The sequence below is a fragment of the Sturnus vulgaris genome, assembly GCF_052056855.1.
Source record: "Sturnus vulgaris isolate bStuVul1 chromosome 33 unlocalized genomic scaffold, bStuVul1.hap1 SUPER_33_unloc_1, whole genome shotgun sequence".
Taxonomy (NCBI): domain Eukaryota; kingdom Metazoa; phylum Chordata; class Aves; order Passeriformes; family Sturnidae; genus Sturnus; species Sturnus vulgaris.
Window position 1 is genome coordinate 1 of NW_028275901.1, and position 14108 is coordinate 14108.

The window sequence follows — 14108 nt, forward strand, 5'->3', positions numbered from 1 at the left end:
TGGAAAATTTGGAATTTTTGGGGGTTTTGGGGGTTTTTTGGGGGATTTTGTTGAATTTTGGGGAATTTTGGGAGATATCTGGGGGAAATTTTGGGAGAATTTTGGGGAATTTTGGGGAAAATTTTGGGGGATTTTGGGGGGTCCCGGAGCCTCCCCCGCCCTCCCCGTTCAGTCGTGGTGGGCGTGGCCAAGAAAAGAGGGCGTGGCCAATGCGAGGGCGTGGCCAATGCGCGATTACGTCATGGTGTGGGCGTGGTTAAGCTGGATGGCGTAATGCGGTGGGCGTGGCCTGGGGCGGGCAGGGTTAATGGGATCGCCCTGAGCCAATTAACGGCCAATTAAAGCGGGCCGGGCTTAATGAGATTAATGAGCGGGGGCTCCCAGTAACTCCCAGTATCATCCCAGTAACATCCCAGTGCTCCCAGTAACATCCCAGTAACTCCCAGTAACATCCCAGTAACTCCCAGTAACTCCCAGTGCTCCCAGTAACATCCCAGTGCTCCCAGTAACATCCCAGTAACTCCCAGTGCTCCCAGTAACATCCCAGTGCTCCCACTAACATCCCAGTATCCTCCCCCTCTCCTCCCAGTCCCCCCTAAACCTTTCCCAGTTCTTCCCAGTCCCTCCCAGTGCCCCCCAATCCCCTCCCAGTCGCCCCAATCCCCTCCCAGTCCCTCCCAGTCCCCCCCAAACCCCTCCCAATCTGCTCCCAGTCCCCCCTAAACCCCTCCCAGTCCCCCCCAATCCCCCTCCCAGTCCCTCCCAGTCCCCCCCAAACCCCTCCCAATCCGCTCCCAGTCCCTCCCAGTCCCCCCCCAATCCCCTCCCAGTCCCCCCCAATCCCCTCCCAGTCCCTCCCAATCCCCTCCCAGTCCCTCCCAGTCCCTCCCAGTCCCTCCCAATCCCCCCCAATCCCCTCCCAGTCCCCCCCAGTCCCCTCCCAGTCCCTCCCAGTCCCTCCCAATCCCCTCCCAGTCCCCCCTAGTCCCCCCCAAACCCCTCCCAGTCCCTCCCAGTCCCTCCCAGTACCATCCGGATCGGTCTCTGCTGCAGATCCTGGATCCTGACCGGGACCCCCCTGCAGGGTTGGGGGGACCCCCTTGGCCGCCATCAGCGCCAGCAGCGCCCCCAAATCCTGGGGGGGAGGGGGAGGGGCCGGGCTGGGCGTGGCCGGAAGGGGCGTGGCCAGGGCGTGGCTCCAGGCCCTGCAGTACAGTCTGTGGGCCAGCAGGAGGCGCTTCGACCGGAGGCTTCAGGTGCTCCTGGGAATATTGGTCGGTGTAGAACGGGTCCCGCAGCTCCTCGGGGACGTTGGCTGGAGGGGAGGAGGGGGGAAAAAAAAGGGTTAAAATGGGAGATTTGGGGGAAAAAATAAGAAATTTGGGGGGGGAAATGGGAGATTTGGGGGAAAAAATGGAGGTTTGGGGGGAAAAAATGGGAGATTTCCGGGAGAAAAAGGGTTAAAAATGGGGAAGGAAGGGTTAAAATGGGAACTTTCCGGGAGAAAAAGGGTTAAAAATGGGGAAGAAAGGGTTAAAATGGGAGATTTGGGGAGAAATGGCAGATTTGGGGGAAAAAATGGGAAATTTCCGGGGAAAAATGGGTTAAAAATGGTGAAAAAAAGGGTTAAAATGGGAACTTTCCGGGAGAAAAAGGGTTAAAAATGGGGAAGAAAGGGTTAAAAATGGGAGATTTGGGGGAAAATTTGGGAGATTTGGGGGGAAAATGGGAGATTTGGGTAATAAATGGGAAATTTAGGGGAAAAAAATGGGAAATTTCCGGGGAAAAATGGGTTAAAAAAATGGGAAATTTGGGGTCAAAGGTCACCCAGAGGTCACGGGGGGTCAATCAGGGACAGACGGACACGGACCCCACGGACAGACCCCAAAAATGGACACTGGGACCCCAAAAACGGACCCTGGGACCCCCAAAAATTACCCGGGGACCCCAAAACTGACCCTGGGACCCCAAAATTGAGCCTGGGACCCCAAAAATTGACCCCGGAGACCCCAAAAATTGAGCCTGGAGACCCCAAAATTACCCCGGAGACCCCAAATTTGACCCTGGGACCCCCAAAAACTGACCCTGGAGACCCCAAAAATGACCCTGGGACCCCAAAAACTGACCCTGGGAACCCCAAAATTGAGCCTGGAGACCCTAAATTTGACCCCGGAGACCCCGAAATGACCCTGGAGACCCCCAAAATTGACCCCAAATTTGACTCTGGGACCCCAAAATTGATCCTGGAGACCCCAAAATTACCCCGGAGACCCCAAAAATTGAGCCTGGAGACCCCGCAGACCACGAGGACCCCCCTGAGCGCCCCCAAATCCAGCCCCGCGGGGTGGGGGAGGGGCACATTCCAGGGGTGGGGGTGGGGCAGGGACACACCCACAGGTGAGGGGGGGGGAGGGGCCCTGGAACACACGGGGCCACGCCCTCACCTGTGTGGGAAAGGGCCACACCCATGGGACCCTCACCTGTCCCATAGCACCCATGGGACCCTCACCTGTCCCATAGCACCCATGGGATCCTCACCTGTCCCACGGCACCCATGGGACCCTCACCTGTCCCATGGGACCCTCACCTGGACTATAGGACCCTCACCTGTCCCTCACCTGTCCTATGGCACCCATGGGATCCTCACCTGTCCTATGGGACCCTCACCTGTTCTATGGCACCCATGGGACCCTCACCTGTCCCTCACCTGTCCCATAGCACCCATGGGATCCTCACCTGTCCTACAGCACCCTCACCTGTCTTATGGGACCCTCACCTGTCCCTCACCTGTCCCCACAGCAGCCATGGGACCCTCACCTGTCCCATGGGATCCTCACCTGTCCCATGGGACCCTCACCTGTCCCATGGCACCCATGGGACCCTCACCTGTCCCATGGGACCCTCACCTGTCCCTCACCTGCCCCACCCCCCCCCCGAGGTGTCAATCGCTCCCCTCCCCCACCTGGCCCCGCCCCCTGCCCCTCCCCCCGGCCAAAGGGCGCTGGGGGGGATGGGGGGAGGGGAGGACTTTGACCCCTGGGAGGGAAAAAACACCTGGAAGGGTCCAAAAACACCTGGAGGGGTCCAAAAACACCTGGAAGGGTCCAAAAAAACACCTGGGGGGGTCCAAAAACACCTGGGGGGGTGCCAAAAACACCTGGGGGAGCCAAAAACACCTGGGGGGTGCCAAAAACACCTGGGGGGGTCCAAAACACCTGGAAGGGTCCAAAAACACCTGGAGGGGTCCAAAAACACCTGGGGGGGATCCAAAAACACCTGGGGGGTGCAAAAAACACCTGGGGGGGTCCAAAAACACCTGGGGGGTGCCAAAAAACACCTGGAAGGGTCCAAAAAATACCTGGGGGGGGTCCTCAAAAAATACCTGGGGGTCCCAAATACACCTGGGGGGTCCCCAAACACCTGGAGGGCTCCCAAAAACACCTGGGGGGTCACGAGGGAGTCCCCAAACACCTGGGGGGGTTCCCAAACACCTGGGGGGGGTCCCTCTTTTGGGGAGGGGGTCCCCAACCCCTCCCTTCCCCCCCCCTCAACACCGCAGGGGGCGGGGCGGGAAAGGGGGGGGGGGGTCCCCGCCCTGTGACGTCACAGCGCGATGTCACAGCCCCCCCCCCCCCGACTGCAACAAAAGCGCCCGAGGGGGGGGAGGGGGAGGGGGGGGGAACCCCCCGGGATTGGGGAACCCCCCCCCCCCAAAATTAAACCTCACCCCCTCCCCCCCCTCAATGCAGGGACCGCCCCCAACGGAACCAACGGGACCGGGACCCCCCCCGGGACCACCGGGACGCCCCCGGGACCCCCGGGACCCCTCCCCAATACCGGACCCCCCCCCTTTTCGGTATCAAATCCCCTCCAAATTCGGTACCGGGACCCCCCCGGGACCACCGGACCCCCCCCCTTTCGGTACCAATCCGGTACCAGGACCCCTCCCCGGTACCTGAACCCATTCACGGTAACACCGAGACCCCTCCCCAAATACCGGAACCCCCCTTTTCGGTACCAAATCCCCTCCAAATTCGGTACCGGGACCCCCTCGACCCCTCCCCGGTACAGAGCATCCCCCCATCCTCCTTTAATCGCATCCCTCCGGTACCACCGGGACCCCCTCCCCAATACCAGAACCCATCCCCGGTACCACCGGGACCCCTCCCCAATACCAGAACCCGGTCCTGGTACCACCGGGACCCCTCCCCAATACCAGAACCCTCCTTTTCGGTACCAAACCCCCTCCAATTCGGTACCGGGACCCCCCTCCCCAATACCAGAACCCATCCCCGGTACCACCGGGACCCCTCCCCAATACCAGAACCCCCCTTTTCTCTACCAAACCCCCCCCCAATTCACCACCGGAACCTCCTCCCGGTACCACCGGGACCCCTCCCCGGTATCAAGAACCGCATCCCCCCCCCCCCCCCCCACTCTGCAGACCTTGCCGCCATCCCCCCCCCCCCCCCCGGGCCCCCCCCTCCCCCGCCGCTGTCGCCGTCCCCGCCCGGTCCTACCGGCGCCGCCGTAGCCGGTGGCGATGGCCCAGGCCAGGCTGGCGGGCGCTGCGAGCCCGAGCCCCGTCGTACTGGTCCAGCGGGCGGATCTCGGGCACCAGGAACCCCCGGCGCATGGCGGCGGTGGCGGCCGGGGGGGGCCGCCACCATCCCGGGGCCACCACCGGGGCCACCGGGGCCACCGGGCGCCCGCTTCGGCTTCGGTTCGGGCTCGGAAAGGGCTTCGGGAAGGCTTCGGGTGGGCTCGGCTGCTCTTCGGGTGGGTTCGGGCCGCCTCGGGTGGGCTCGGCTGCTCTTCGGGTGGGTTCGGTCGCTTCGTGTGGGCTCGGAAAGGCTTCGGGTGGGTTCGGTCGCTTCGTGTGGGCTCGGAAAGGCTTCGGGTGGGTTCGGCCGCCTCGGGTGGGCTCGGCTGCTCTTCGGGTGGGTTCGGCCGCTTCGGGTGGGCTCGGAGAGGCTTCGGCTGCCTCTGGTGGGCTTCGGGAGGCTTCGGGAGGGTTTCAGGGAGGGTTCGGGGGGGTTCGGGAGGGTTCGGGCGGTTCCGGGCGGGCGCGGCGCGAGCGCCAGGTGCGGGGAGGGGGGGGGGGTGGGGGGGAAGGTGGGGGCGGGGCGCACCTGCGGTCACGTGATCGGGGAGAGGGATGGGGAGGCACGCCCCCTTTTCTCCGGAGGCGCGGGGGAAAAAAGGGGCGGGGCTGGGAAAGGGACTGGGAATACTGGGAATGCTGGGGGGGGAGACTGGGAATACTGGGAATATTGGGGAATGGTGGGGGGATACTGGGAATACTGGGAATACTGGGGGAGACTGGGGAGACTGGGAATGGTAGGGGGATACTGGGAATGCTGGGGGATTGGGAATGCTGGGATACTGGGAATACTGGGAATGCTGGGGGGATACTGGGAATGCTGGGGGATTGGGAATGCTGGGAATACTGGGAATACTGGGAATGCTGGGAATACTGGGGGAGGACTGGGGGGAACTGGGAATATTTGGAATGCTGGCGGGGGCTGGGAATATTGGGGGGATTGGGGACACTGGGAGGGACTGGGGATACTGGGGGGACTGGGGACCACTGTGTCCCCCCATGTCCCCAAGTCGGTGTCCCCATGTCCCTGTCAGTGTCCCCGTGTCCGTGTCCGGTGTCCCCCTGTCCCTGTCAGTGTCCCCGTGTCCCCATGTCCCCGTTGGTGCCCCCGTGTCCGTGTCCGGTGTCCCCCTGTCCCTTTCAGTGTCCCCCTGTCCCCGTGTCCGTGTCAGTGTCCCCATGTCCCATGTCCCTGTCAGTGTCCCCATGTCCCTGTCAGTGTCCCCATGTCCCCATGTCCCTTTCAGTGTCCCCCTGTCCCTGTTAGTGTCCCCCTGTCCCTGTCAGTGTCCCCATGTCCCCATGTCCCTGTCAGTGTCCCCCTGTCCCCGTGTCCGTGTCCGGTGTCCCCATGTCCCTGTCAGTGTCCCCCTGTCCCTTTCAGTGTCCCCCTGTCCCCGTGTCCGTGTCCGGTGTCCCCCTGTCCCTGTCAGTGTCCCCGTGTCCCTCCCCGTGTCCCCCTGTCCCTGTCAGTGTCCCCGTGTCCCTCCCCGTGTCCCCATGTCCCTGTCAGTGTCCCCCTGTCCCCGTGTCCGTGTCCGGTGTCCCCTGGCCCCTCCCCGTGTCCTATTTTCCTCCGCGGCCATGGCAACGCGGGGACCGACACGGGACACGGGGACACGGCGGGGGGGACACGGCGGGGACAGGGGAAGGACAGGAGGGGACAGAGAGGGACAGGGGGACATGGCAGGGACAGGGATGGGGACAGGAGGGGACACAGAGGTGGCAGAGATGGGGACAAGGGACACAGAGGGGACACACAGAGGGACAGGGGGACATGGCAGTGACAGGGATGGGGACACAGGAGGACAGGGAGGGGACAGGGACACAGAGGGGACACAGAGAGGGACATGGCAGGGACAGGAGGGGACACAGAAGTGGCAGAGATGGGGACAGGGACAGGGATGAGGCCACAAAGGGGACATGGCAGTGACAGAGATGGGGACACAGAGGGACAGGGGGACATGGCAGGGACAGGAGGGGACACACAGAGGGACATGGCAGTGACAGGGGATGGGGACACAGAGGGACAGGGGGACATGGCAGTGACAGAGATGGGGACAGAGAAGGGACACGGTGGCATCAGCAGGGACGTGAAGGGGACACGGGAAGGGACCTGGGGGGACAGAGGGGACATGGAGGGGACACCATGGGAACACAGGAAGGGACCTGGGGACACCAAAGGGGACACGGAGGGGACACCATGGGGACCTGGCGACACCATGGGTGGCACCACGGGGACTTGGGGACACAGAAGGGACCTGGAGGGGACACGGGAAGGGACCTGGGGACACCAAAGGGGACACCGAGGGGACTTGGGGACATCACGGGTGGCACCACGGGGACTTGGGGACACTGAGAGTGGCACTGTGGGGACACAGAGGGACACGGAGGGGACTTGGGGACATCAAGGGACACGAAAGGGACACCGAGGGGACTTGGGGACACCACGGGTGGCACCACGCGGACTTGGGGACACCGAGAGTGGCACCGTGAGGACACGGAGGGGACACAAAAGGGACTTGGGGACACGGAGGGGATTTGGGGACACCACGGGGACTTGGGGACACGGGCGGTGCCACCCCGCGGGGTGGGGGAGGGGCGCCGGGTGTTCCCCTCCCCTCCCCCCCCCCTTTCCCCCATTCCCCATTCCCAGCCCGGCCGGTCCAACTGGTTAAACTGGGAGTGGGGGAGGGGCGGGCCGGGCACACCCGAGGTGGGGGAGGGGAGGGGGAGGGAAGGGTGGGGGAGGGGCAGCGCGGGGTCTCCCCCGCCCCTCCCCCCCCCCCCGTTAATCCGCGGCCGCCGGGGCCCCTTAAGAGGCTTAAAATGAACCCGGGGGGGGGAGGGGAGGCTCCCAAAATCCCCTCCCCCCACCCCCAAAATTCCCACCCCTCCCCCACCCCCCCAGCACCCAAATTTCCCCCCCCTCCCCCCCAAATAAAAGCTCCTCCCCCTTCTTCTGTGTCGCCCGAATTTATTTGGGGACGACCCCGCCAGATGTTGGGTGCTGGTCGCCATCCAGATGTTTGGGGGGGGGGGTGGGGTGGGGTCGCCACCACGTCGCGTCGCCCCCCCCCCCCCTTTTGGGCCTTGTCCAGATGTTTTGGGGGTCCCTCCCCCACCGGGCAGGGCCCTCATCCAGATGTTGGAGCCCTCATCCAGATGTTGGGGTCCATCCCAAATGCCCGGGACCCCACTCTGGCCTGGGCTCCCCGTTCCAGATGTTGGGGGTCTCCATCCTGACACGGGGGTGGGTGGGTGTGTGTTCTCCGTCCAGATGTTGGGGGTCCCCGTCCAGATTTCGAGGTCCCCATCCAGATGTTGAGGGTCCCGTCACCTTCCCCCCCCCCGGGTCCTCCCCCAGATGCTGGGGTCCATTCCAGATGTTTGGGGGAGGGGGAGGTTCCCATCACCCCCCAGGTTCCCCCTCCAGATGTTGAGACCCCCCCCCCCAAACCCCGCCCCTCCCCCTCCACACTCTCCACGCCCTCCCCCCCCCAACCTGGGCGTGGCTACGACCCCGCCTCGGCCCCTCCCCCCAGGAATTCTCCAATCAGCTTCGCCAGGGGGCGGGGCCGCTCCTCGGGCAGCCAATGGGAGGCGCCGGGCAGGAGGCGGAGCCTGGCCGAGGGGCGGAGCCAGCGCAGGTGGGCGGGGCCAAGGCGCGGGTCCAGGAAGGCGTCACGGGAACCCCAGAGCAGCAGCGTGGGGGGAGGGGGCGGCTCCCGGGGGACAGGGGTGTCCCTAAGGGGGGGGGGACAGGGTCAGCGACACCTTGGGGACATGGGGGACACAGGGACAGGGTCAGGGACACCTTGGGGACACCTTGGGGACATGGGGGACACAGGGACAGGGGTGTCCCTAAGGGGGGGACAGGGTCAGGGACACCTTGGGGACACCTTGGGGACACCCTAGGGACATGGGCTAAGGGACATCCCAATGGGGACATCCCAGTGGGGTCCCATCACCACCAGTGACCCAACTGGGATCCCCCAACCCAAGAGAACCAAACTGGGACCATCCCAAACCCAACTGGGACCGTCCCAAACCCAACTGGGACCATCCCAAACCCAACTGGGACCGTCCCAAACCCAACTGGAACCATCCCAAACCCAACTGGGACCATCCCAAACCCAACTGGGATCGTCCCAAACCCAACTGGGATCATCCCAAACCCAACTGGGACCATCCCAAACCCAACTGGGACCGTCCCAAACCCAACTGGGACCGTCCCAAACCCAACTGGGACCATCCCAAACCCAGCTGGGATCATCCAAACCCAACTGGGACCATCCCAAACCCAACTAGGACCGTCCCAAACCCAACTGGGACCATCCCAAACCCAGCTGGGACCATCCAAACCCAACTGGGACCGTCCCAAACCCAACTGGGATCATCCCAAACCCAGCTGGGACCATCCAAACCCAACCGGGATCATCCCAAACCCAACTGGGACCATCCCAAACCCAGCTGGGATCATCCAAACCCAACTGGGATCATCCAAACCCAACTGGGACCGTCCCAAACCCAACTGGGACCATCCAAACCCAACTGGGATCATCCCAAACCCAACTGGGATCATCCAAACCCAACTGGGACCGTCCCAAACCCAACTGGGACCATCCCAAACCCAGCTGGGACCATCCCAAACCCAACTGGGACCGTCCCAATGGGGTCCCCCCACCAGCAGTGACCCCCCTGGGGCCCCACCCACCGGAAGAGGTTGCGGTAGTAGTGCAGGGGGGGGCTGAGCCCCCCGGGCTGGGAGAGGCCGAACAGGTAAGAGTCGAGTTCCTGCTCCGAGAGGCGCCACGCCGGGTCCTGGATTCCCGTCTGGGCACTGCTCAGGAACGTCCTCACCAGCTGTGGGGACACCCGGGGGGCACACGGGGCTGGGGGAGCCCGAAATCGGGGACAAAATGGGGGTGGGGGGCTGGGGGAGCCCGAAATTGGGGACAAAATGGAGGAAATGGGGCTGGGGGAGCCCGAAACCGGGGACAAAATGGGGGTGGGGGGCTGGGGGAGCCCGAAACCGGGGACAAAATGGGGGCGGGGGGGGGTCAGGACACCGAAATTTGGGACAAAATGGAGGATGTGAGGTCTGGGTGACACCAACCCCCAAAAATTTGGGACAAAATGGGAGAAATTGGGACTGGGCGGTGCCAAACCACCTGAAACTGGGGACAAAGGAGGGGGGGGGACACGAGGTGTGGGTGGTGCCACCACCCCCCCGGAAATTGGGGACAGAGATGGGGACAGGACATTTTGGGGTTGGGTGTCGCCCCTTGGGGTGGGAGATGGTACAGAGGGGACAGAGGGGACAGAGGGGACAGAGGGGACAGAGGGGACAGAGGGGACAGGAGGGGACAGGAGGGGACAGAGAGGGGACAGGAGGGGACAGGGCTGACCTGGAAGTCACCCAGGGACAGGAGCAGCTCGGGCAGCCAGGGCAGCTGGAACAGGAAAATGTAACAGGAACGGAGCAGCTGCGACGGGTGACGGGCTGTGAACGCTGGGGACACCATGGGGACAGTGAGGGGACAGTGTGGGGACAGGGATGGGGATGGGGACAGTGTGGGGACAGGGACAGAGTGGAGTCACCATGGGGACGGGGACAGTGTGGGCTCAGGGCCACCACAGAGCCAGTGCAGGGACAGGGATGGGGACAGGGACAGGGCCACCATGGGGTCATAAACATGGTGGGGACACCAAGAGAGGTGGCACTGGATGGCACGGGCTTGAGGTGGCACCCAGTGACATTGGACACGGGAGGTGACACCCAATATCCCCAGTGTCCCCAGTATCCCCAGTGTCCCCAATATCCCCAGTGTCCCCAGTGTCCCCAGTGTCTCCAGCGTCCCCATTGTCCCCATTGTCCCCAATGTCTTCAGTATCCCCAGTGTCCCCGATATCCCCAGTGTCCCCCATTGTCCCCACTGTCCCCACTGTCCCCAGTGTCCCCACTGTCCCCAGTGTCCCCAGTGTCCCCATTGTCCCCAGTATCCCCAGTATCCCCAGTGTCCCCACTGTCCCCACTGTCCCCAGTGTCCCCATTGTCCCCATTGTCCCCAGTGTCCCCAGTATCCCCAGTGTCCCCATTGTCCCCAGTGTCCCCAGTGTCCCCATTGTCCCCATTGTCCCCAGTGTCCCCAGTGTCCCCATTGTCCCCAGTGTCCCCATTGTCCCCATTGTCCCCATTGTCCCCAGTATCCCCATTGTCCCCATTGTCCCCAGTGTCCCCACTATCCCCAGTATCCCCATTGTCCCCAGTATCCCCATTGTCCCCAGTGTCCCCATTGTCCCCAGTATCCCCACTATCCCCAGTGTCCCCAGTATCCCCAGTATCCCCATTGTCCCCAGTGTCCCCAGTGTCCCCAGTGTCCCCAGTGTCCCCAGTGTCCCCAGTGTCCCCGGTGTCCCCGGTGTCCCCGGTGTCCCCGGTGTCCCCGGTGTCCCCATTGTCCCCAGTGTCCCCAGTGTCCCCGGTGTCCCTGTCACCTGCCATCACCCCCCGCTGTGGCGCGTCCATCACCACCAGTTTCTCCACCAGCTGGGGGTGACTCGATGCCACCTCCCAGGCCAGGACCCCTCCCCAGTCGTGTCCCACCAGGACGCAGCGCGGGGTCCCCGCCGGTGTCCCCAAGGCCTCGATGACGTCACAGATGTCCCCAAGGAGCAGCTCCAGCCGGTAGCTGTCCCTGCCCGGTGGCTTCTCCGAGTCCCCGCAGCCCCGCAGGTCCAGGGCCACCACCCGGAATCGGGGGCTGAACTCCTGCATCAGGTGACGCCAGCAGAACCTGGGGACAGCGGGGGACAGCGGTGGCACCGCGGGGACAAAAAGTGATGGCCTGGGGACACCTGGGGGACACGGGGACAGGAGAATGGGGACACCCAGAGATACCTCAGGGACACCTGGGGGACATGGGGACACAGGGGACAGCGGTGGCACCGCGGGGACAAAGTGATGGCCGGGAGTGTGGGGGGCTTGGGGACACCTGGGGGACACGGGGACAGGAGAATGGGGGGAGTGGGGACATCCGGGGACACCTCAGGGACACCTCAGGGACACGTGGGGGCCTTGGGGACACCTGGGGGACATAGGGACAGAGCATGGGGACACCTGGGGACATCTGGGGGACACGGGGCACCTGAGAGATATGGAGACAGGAGCATGGGGACACTTGGGGACACTTTGGGGACACCTGGGGGATATGGGGACAGGAGCATGGGGACACCGTGGAGAACACGGCGACACCCGGGTGACACTTGGGTGACACCTTGGGGACACTCCTGGTAGTGGCACCCTCCAGTTCTGGGGGAAGCCGTGGAGCAGCAGCATCGGGGGGGACCCCGGGTGACCCTTGGGGACATTTGGGGACATTTGGGGACACGCACCAGTTCTGGGGGAAGCCGTGCAGCAGCAGCATCAGGGGGGCATCGGGGGGACCCCGGGTGACGTAATGGAGCCGCAGCCCCGAGCCCTGGGGGGACACCGGGGGGTGACAAAGGGGACAGGGGGGTGGGGACACCCCCAAATCTGCCCCTCCCCCCGCTGGGACCCCCCCCCCCGGAGGAGCCACCGGAGTTGTCACCGGTGGGGATGTCCCCAAATTCACCCCCAAAGACCCCAAAATCCATCGAGGACCCCCCGTAATCCTCCTCAAGATCCCTCTAGAACCTTCCAGGACCCCCAAAATCCCCCCAAGACCCCCCAGGACCCCCTCAGACCCCTCTAGAACCTTCCAGGACCCCCCAAATCCCCCAAATCTCTCCCAATTCCCTCGAAAATCCCCTCCCAATCCCTCCGAACATCCCCAAAATCCCCCCAGGACCCCCCAAAATCCCCCCTAATCCCCCCCCCCCCAGACCCCTCTAGAACCTTCCAGGATGCCCCAAAATCCCCTCTAAGCCCCCAAACTCTCCCCCAAATCCCCCGAAAATCCCCATCCAATCCCCCCAAATCCCCCCAAAATCCCCCCAAAATCCCCCCAGGACCCCCCCAAACCCCGAACCTGCAGCCGCAGGTGCCGGTGCTCCCCGAATTTGCCATCGGCCAGCCCGGGCGGGGCCGTGTCCCTGCGGTGCCACCCGAATGTCGCGCGGGGCCCGAGGCGCAGCAGCAGCGCCACCCCCCAGAGCCCAAAGGCCACCCCCGAGGCCACCGCGGCCACCGCGAGTCCCCCCCGGGCCAGGAGACCCCGCAGGGCCAGCAGGAGCCGCGTGGGGGCCAGCAGGATGGACAGGAGGCGCCGCGGCATGGGGACACCTGGGGACACCTGGGGACAAAGGGACAGGGGCATGAGGACACCTGGGGACATCTGGGGACAGAGGGACAGGGGTATGGGGACACCTGGGGACACCTGGGGACAAAGGGACAGGGGCATGAGAACACCTGGGGACACCTGGGGACACCTGGGGACAATGCAGGGACACCTGGGGACACCGGCGTGTCCCATCCCCGCGGTGTCCCCTGTCACAGGGTGGCCTTGTCGCCAATGTCCGTGTCCCCACAGTGTCCCAACCCCATGGTGGCTCTGTCTGCAGGGTGTCCCCAGGGTGTCCCCACCTTGTCCCCACTGTCCCCGAAGCCCCCCCAGTGTCGCCCCTGTCCCCACCTTGTCCCCAAAGTCTCGGCGCTGCCGTTCCTGGGATGTGTCACCACCTGTCCTAATTCCCAGGTGGCCCCGCCAGGGGTGTCACCACCCCCAGAGTGTCCCCATTCCTTGGATGTCACCACCCCCTGGATGCCACCACCTCCAGAGTGTCCCCATCCCCTGGATGTCACCACCGCCAGGGTGGCACTGTCAGAGATGTCACCATGTCCAGGGTGGCACTGTCAGGGGTGTCACCACCCCGTGGATGTCACCATGTCCAGGATGTCACCACCCCCAGGGTGTCACCGTTCCCTGGATGTCACCACGTCCACGGTGGCATTGTCTGGATGTCACCACTCCCAGGGTGGCACCGCCACATGGGGGGTGACCGCCCTGTCCCCGCGGGTCCCTGTCCCCAAGGGGTGTCACGACATTGGGGTGTCCTTGTCCCTGTCACAATGTCCCTGTCCCTGTCCCTGGGGGGGTGTCACGACATTGGGGTGTCCCTGTCGGTGTCACAATGTCCCTGTCCCTGTCCCCAGCGTGTCACATTGGGGTGTCGCTGTCCTTGTCCCCGTCCCCGTCCGGAGCTGTCGCGACATTGAGCCGTCCTTGTCCCCGCCGCCGCCGTGCTCCAACCCCGCCTCTGTCGCGACTCCCGCTGTCCCCCGCTGTGTCCCGCCCCTTGTCCCCACCCCGCCTCTGTCGCGACACCGCGCTGTCCTTGTCACACGCTGGGGGGGGGGGGGGGGGGGGTGTCCCCGCCACCTCTGTCGCGACAGCGCGGGGCTCGCGCCGCCGTCACCGACCTGTGGCGACGCTCGGGGGGGGCTGTGCCGGCCCCGGGGGTGGCACGCGCCGTTTCTGTCGCCGCTGTCGCGATCGCGGCGCTGTCGCCTCCCCCTCCC

The 14108-nt window shown here is 64.5% G+C and overlaps 2 protein-coding genes across 2 annotated transcripts; both read right to left on the reverse strand.

Annotated features, from left to right (window-relative positions):
• Positions 1 to 1029: 1029 nt before the first annotated feature.
• Positions 1030 to 7844, reverse strand: LOC148219540 (uncharacterized; the record flags this gene model as incomplete). The annotated part of the gene is made up of 3 exons (XM_088157433.1): positions 7799 to 7844; positions 4521 to 5132; positions 1030 to 1315 (listed from the first exon to the last, which is right to left on the reverse strand). Coding segments are annotated over exons 1-3 (944 nt in total), but the record flags the coding sequence as incomplete, so codon positions are not given.
• A 240-nt stretch (positions 7845 to 8084) lies between these two features.
• EPHX3 (epoxide hydrolase 3) lies at positions 8085 to 14108 on the reverse strand. The gene is made up of 7 exons (XM_088157445.1): positions 14010 to 14108; positions 12619 to 12882; positions 12002 to 12087; positions 11105 to 11403; positions 10015 to 10118; positions 9321 to 9469; positions 8085 to 8350 (listed from the first exon to the last, which is right to left on the reverse strand). Exons 2-7 carry the CDS (start codon positions 12862 to 12864, stop codon positions 8119 to 8121), a joined length of 1116 nt encoding a protein of 371 aa, XP_088013571.1. The 5' UTR covers positions 12865 to 12882; positions 14010 to 14108; the 3' UTR covers positions 8085 to 8118.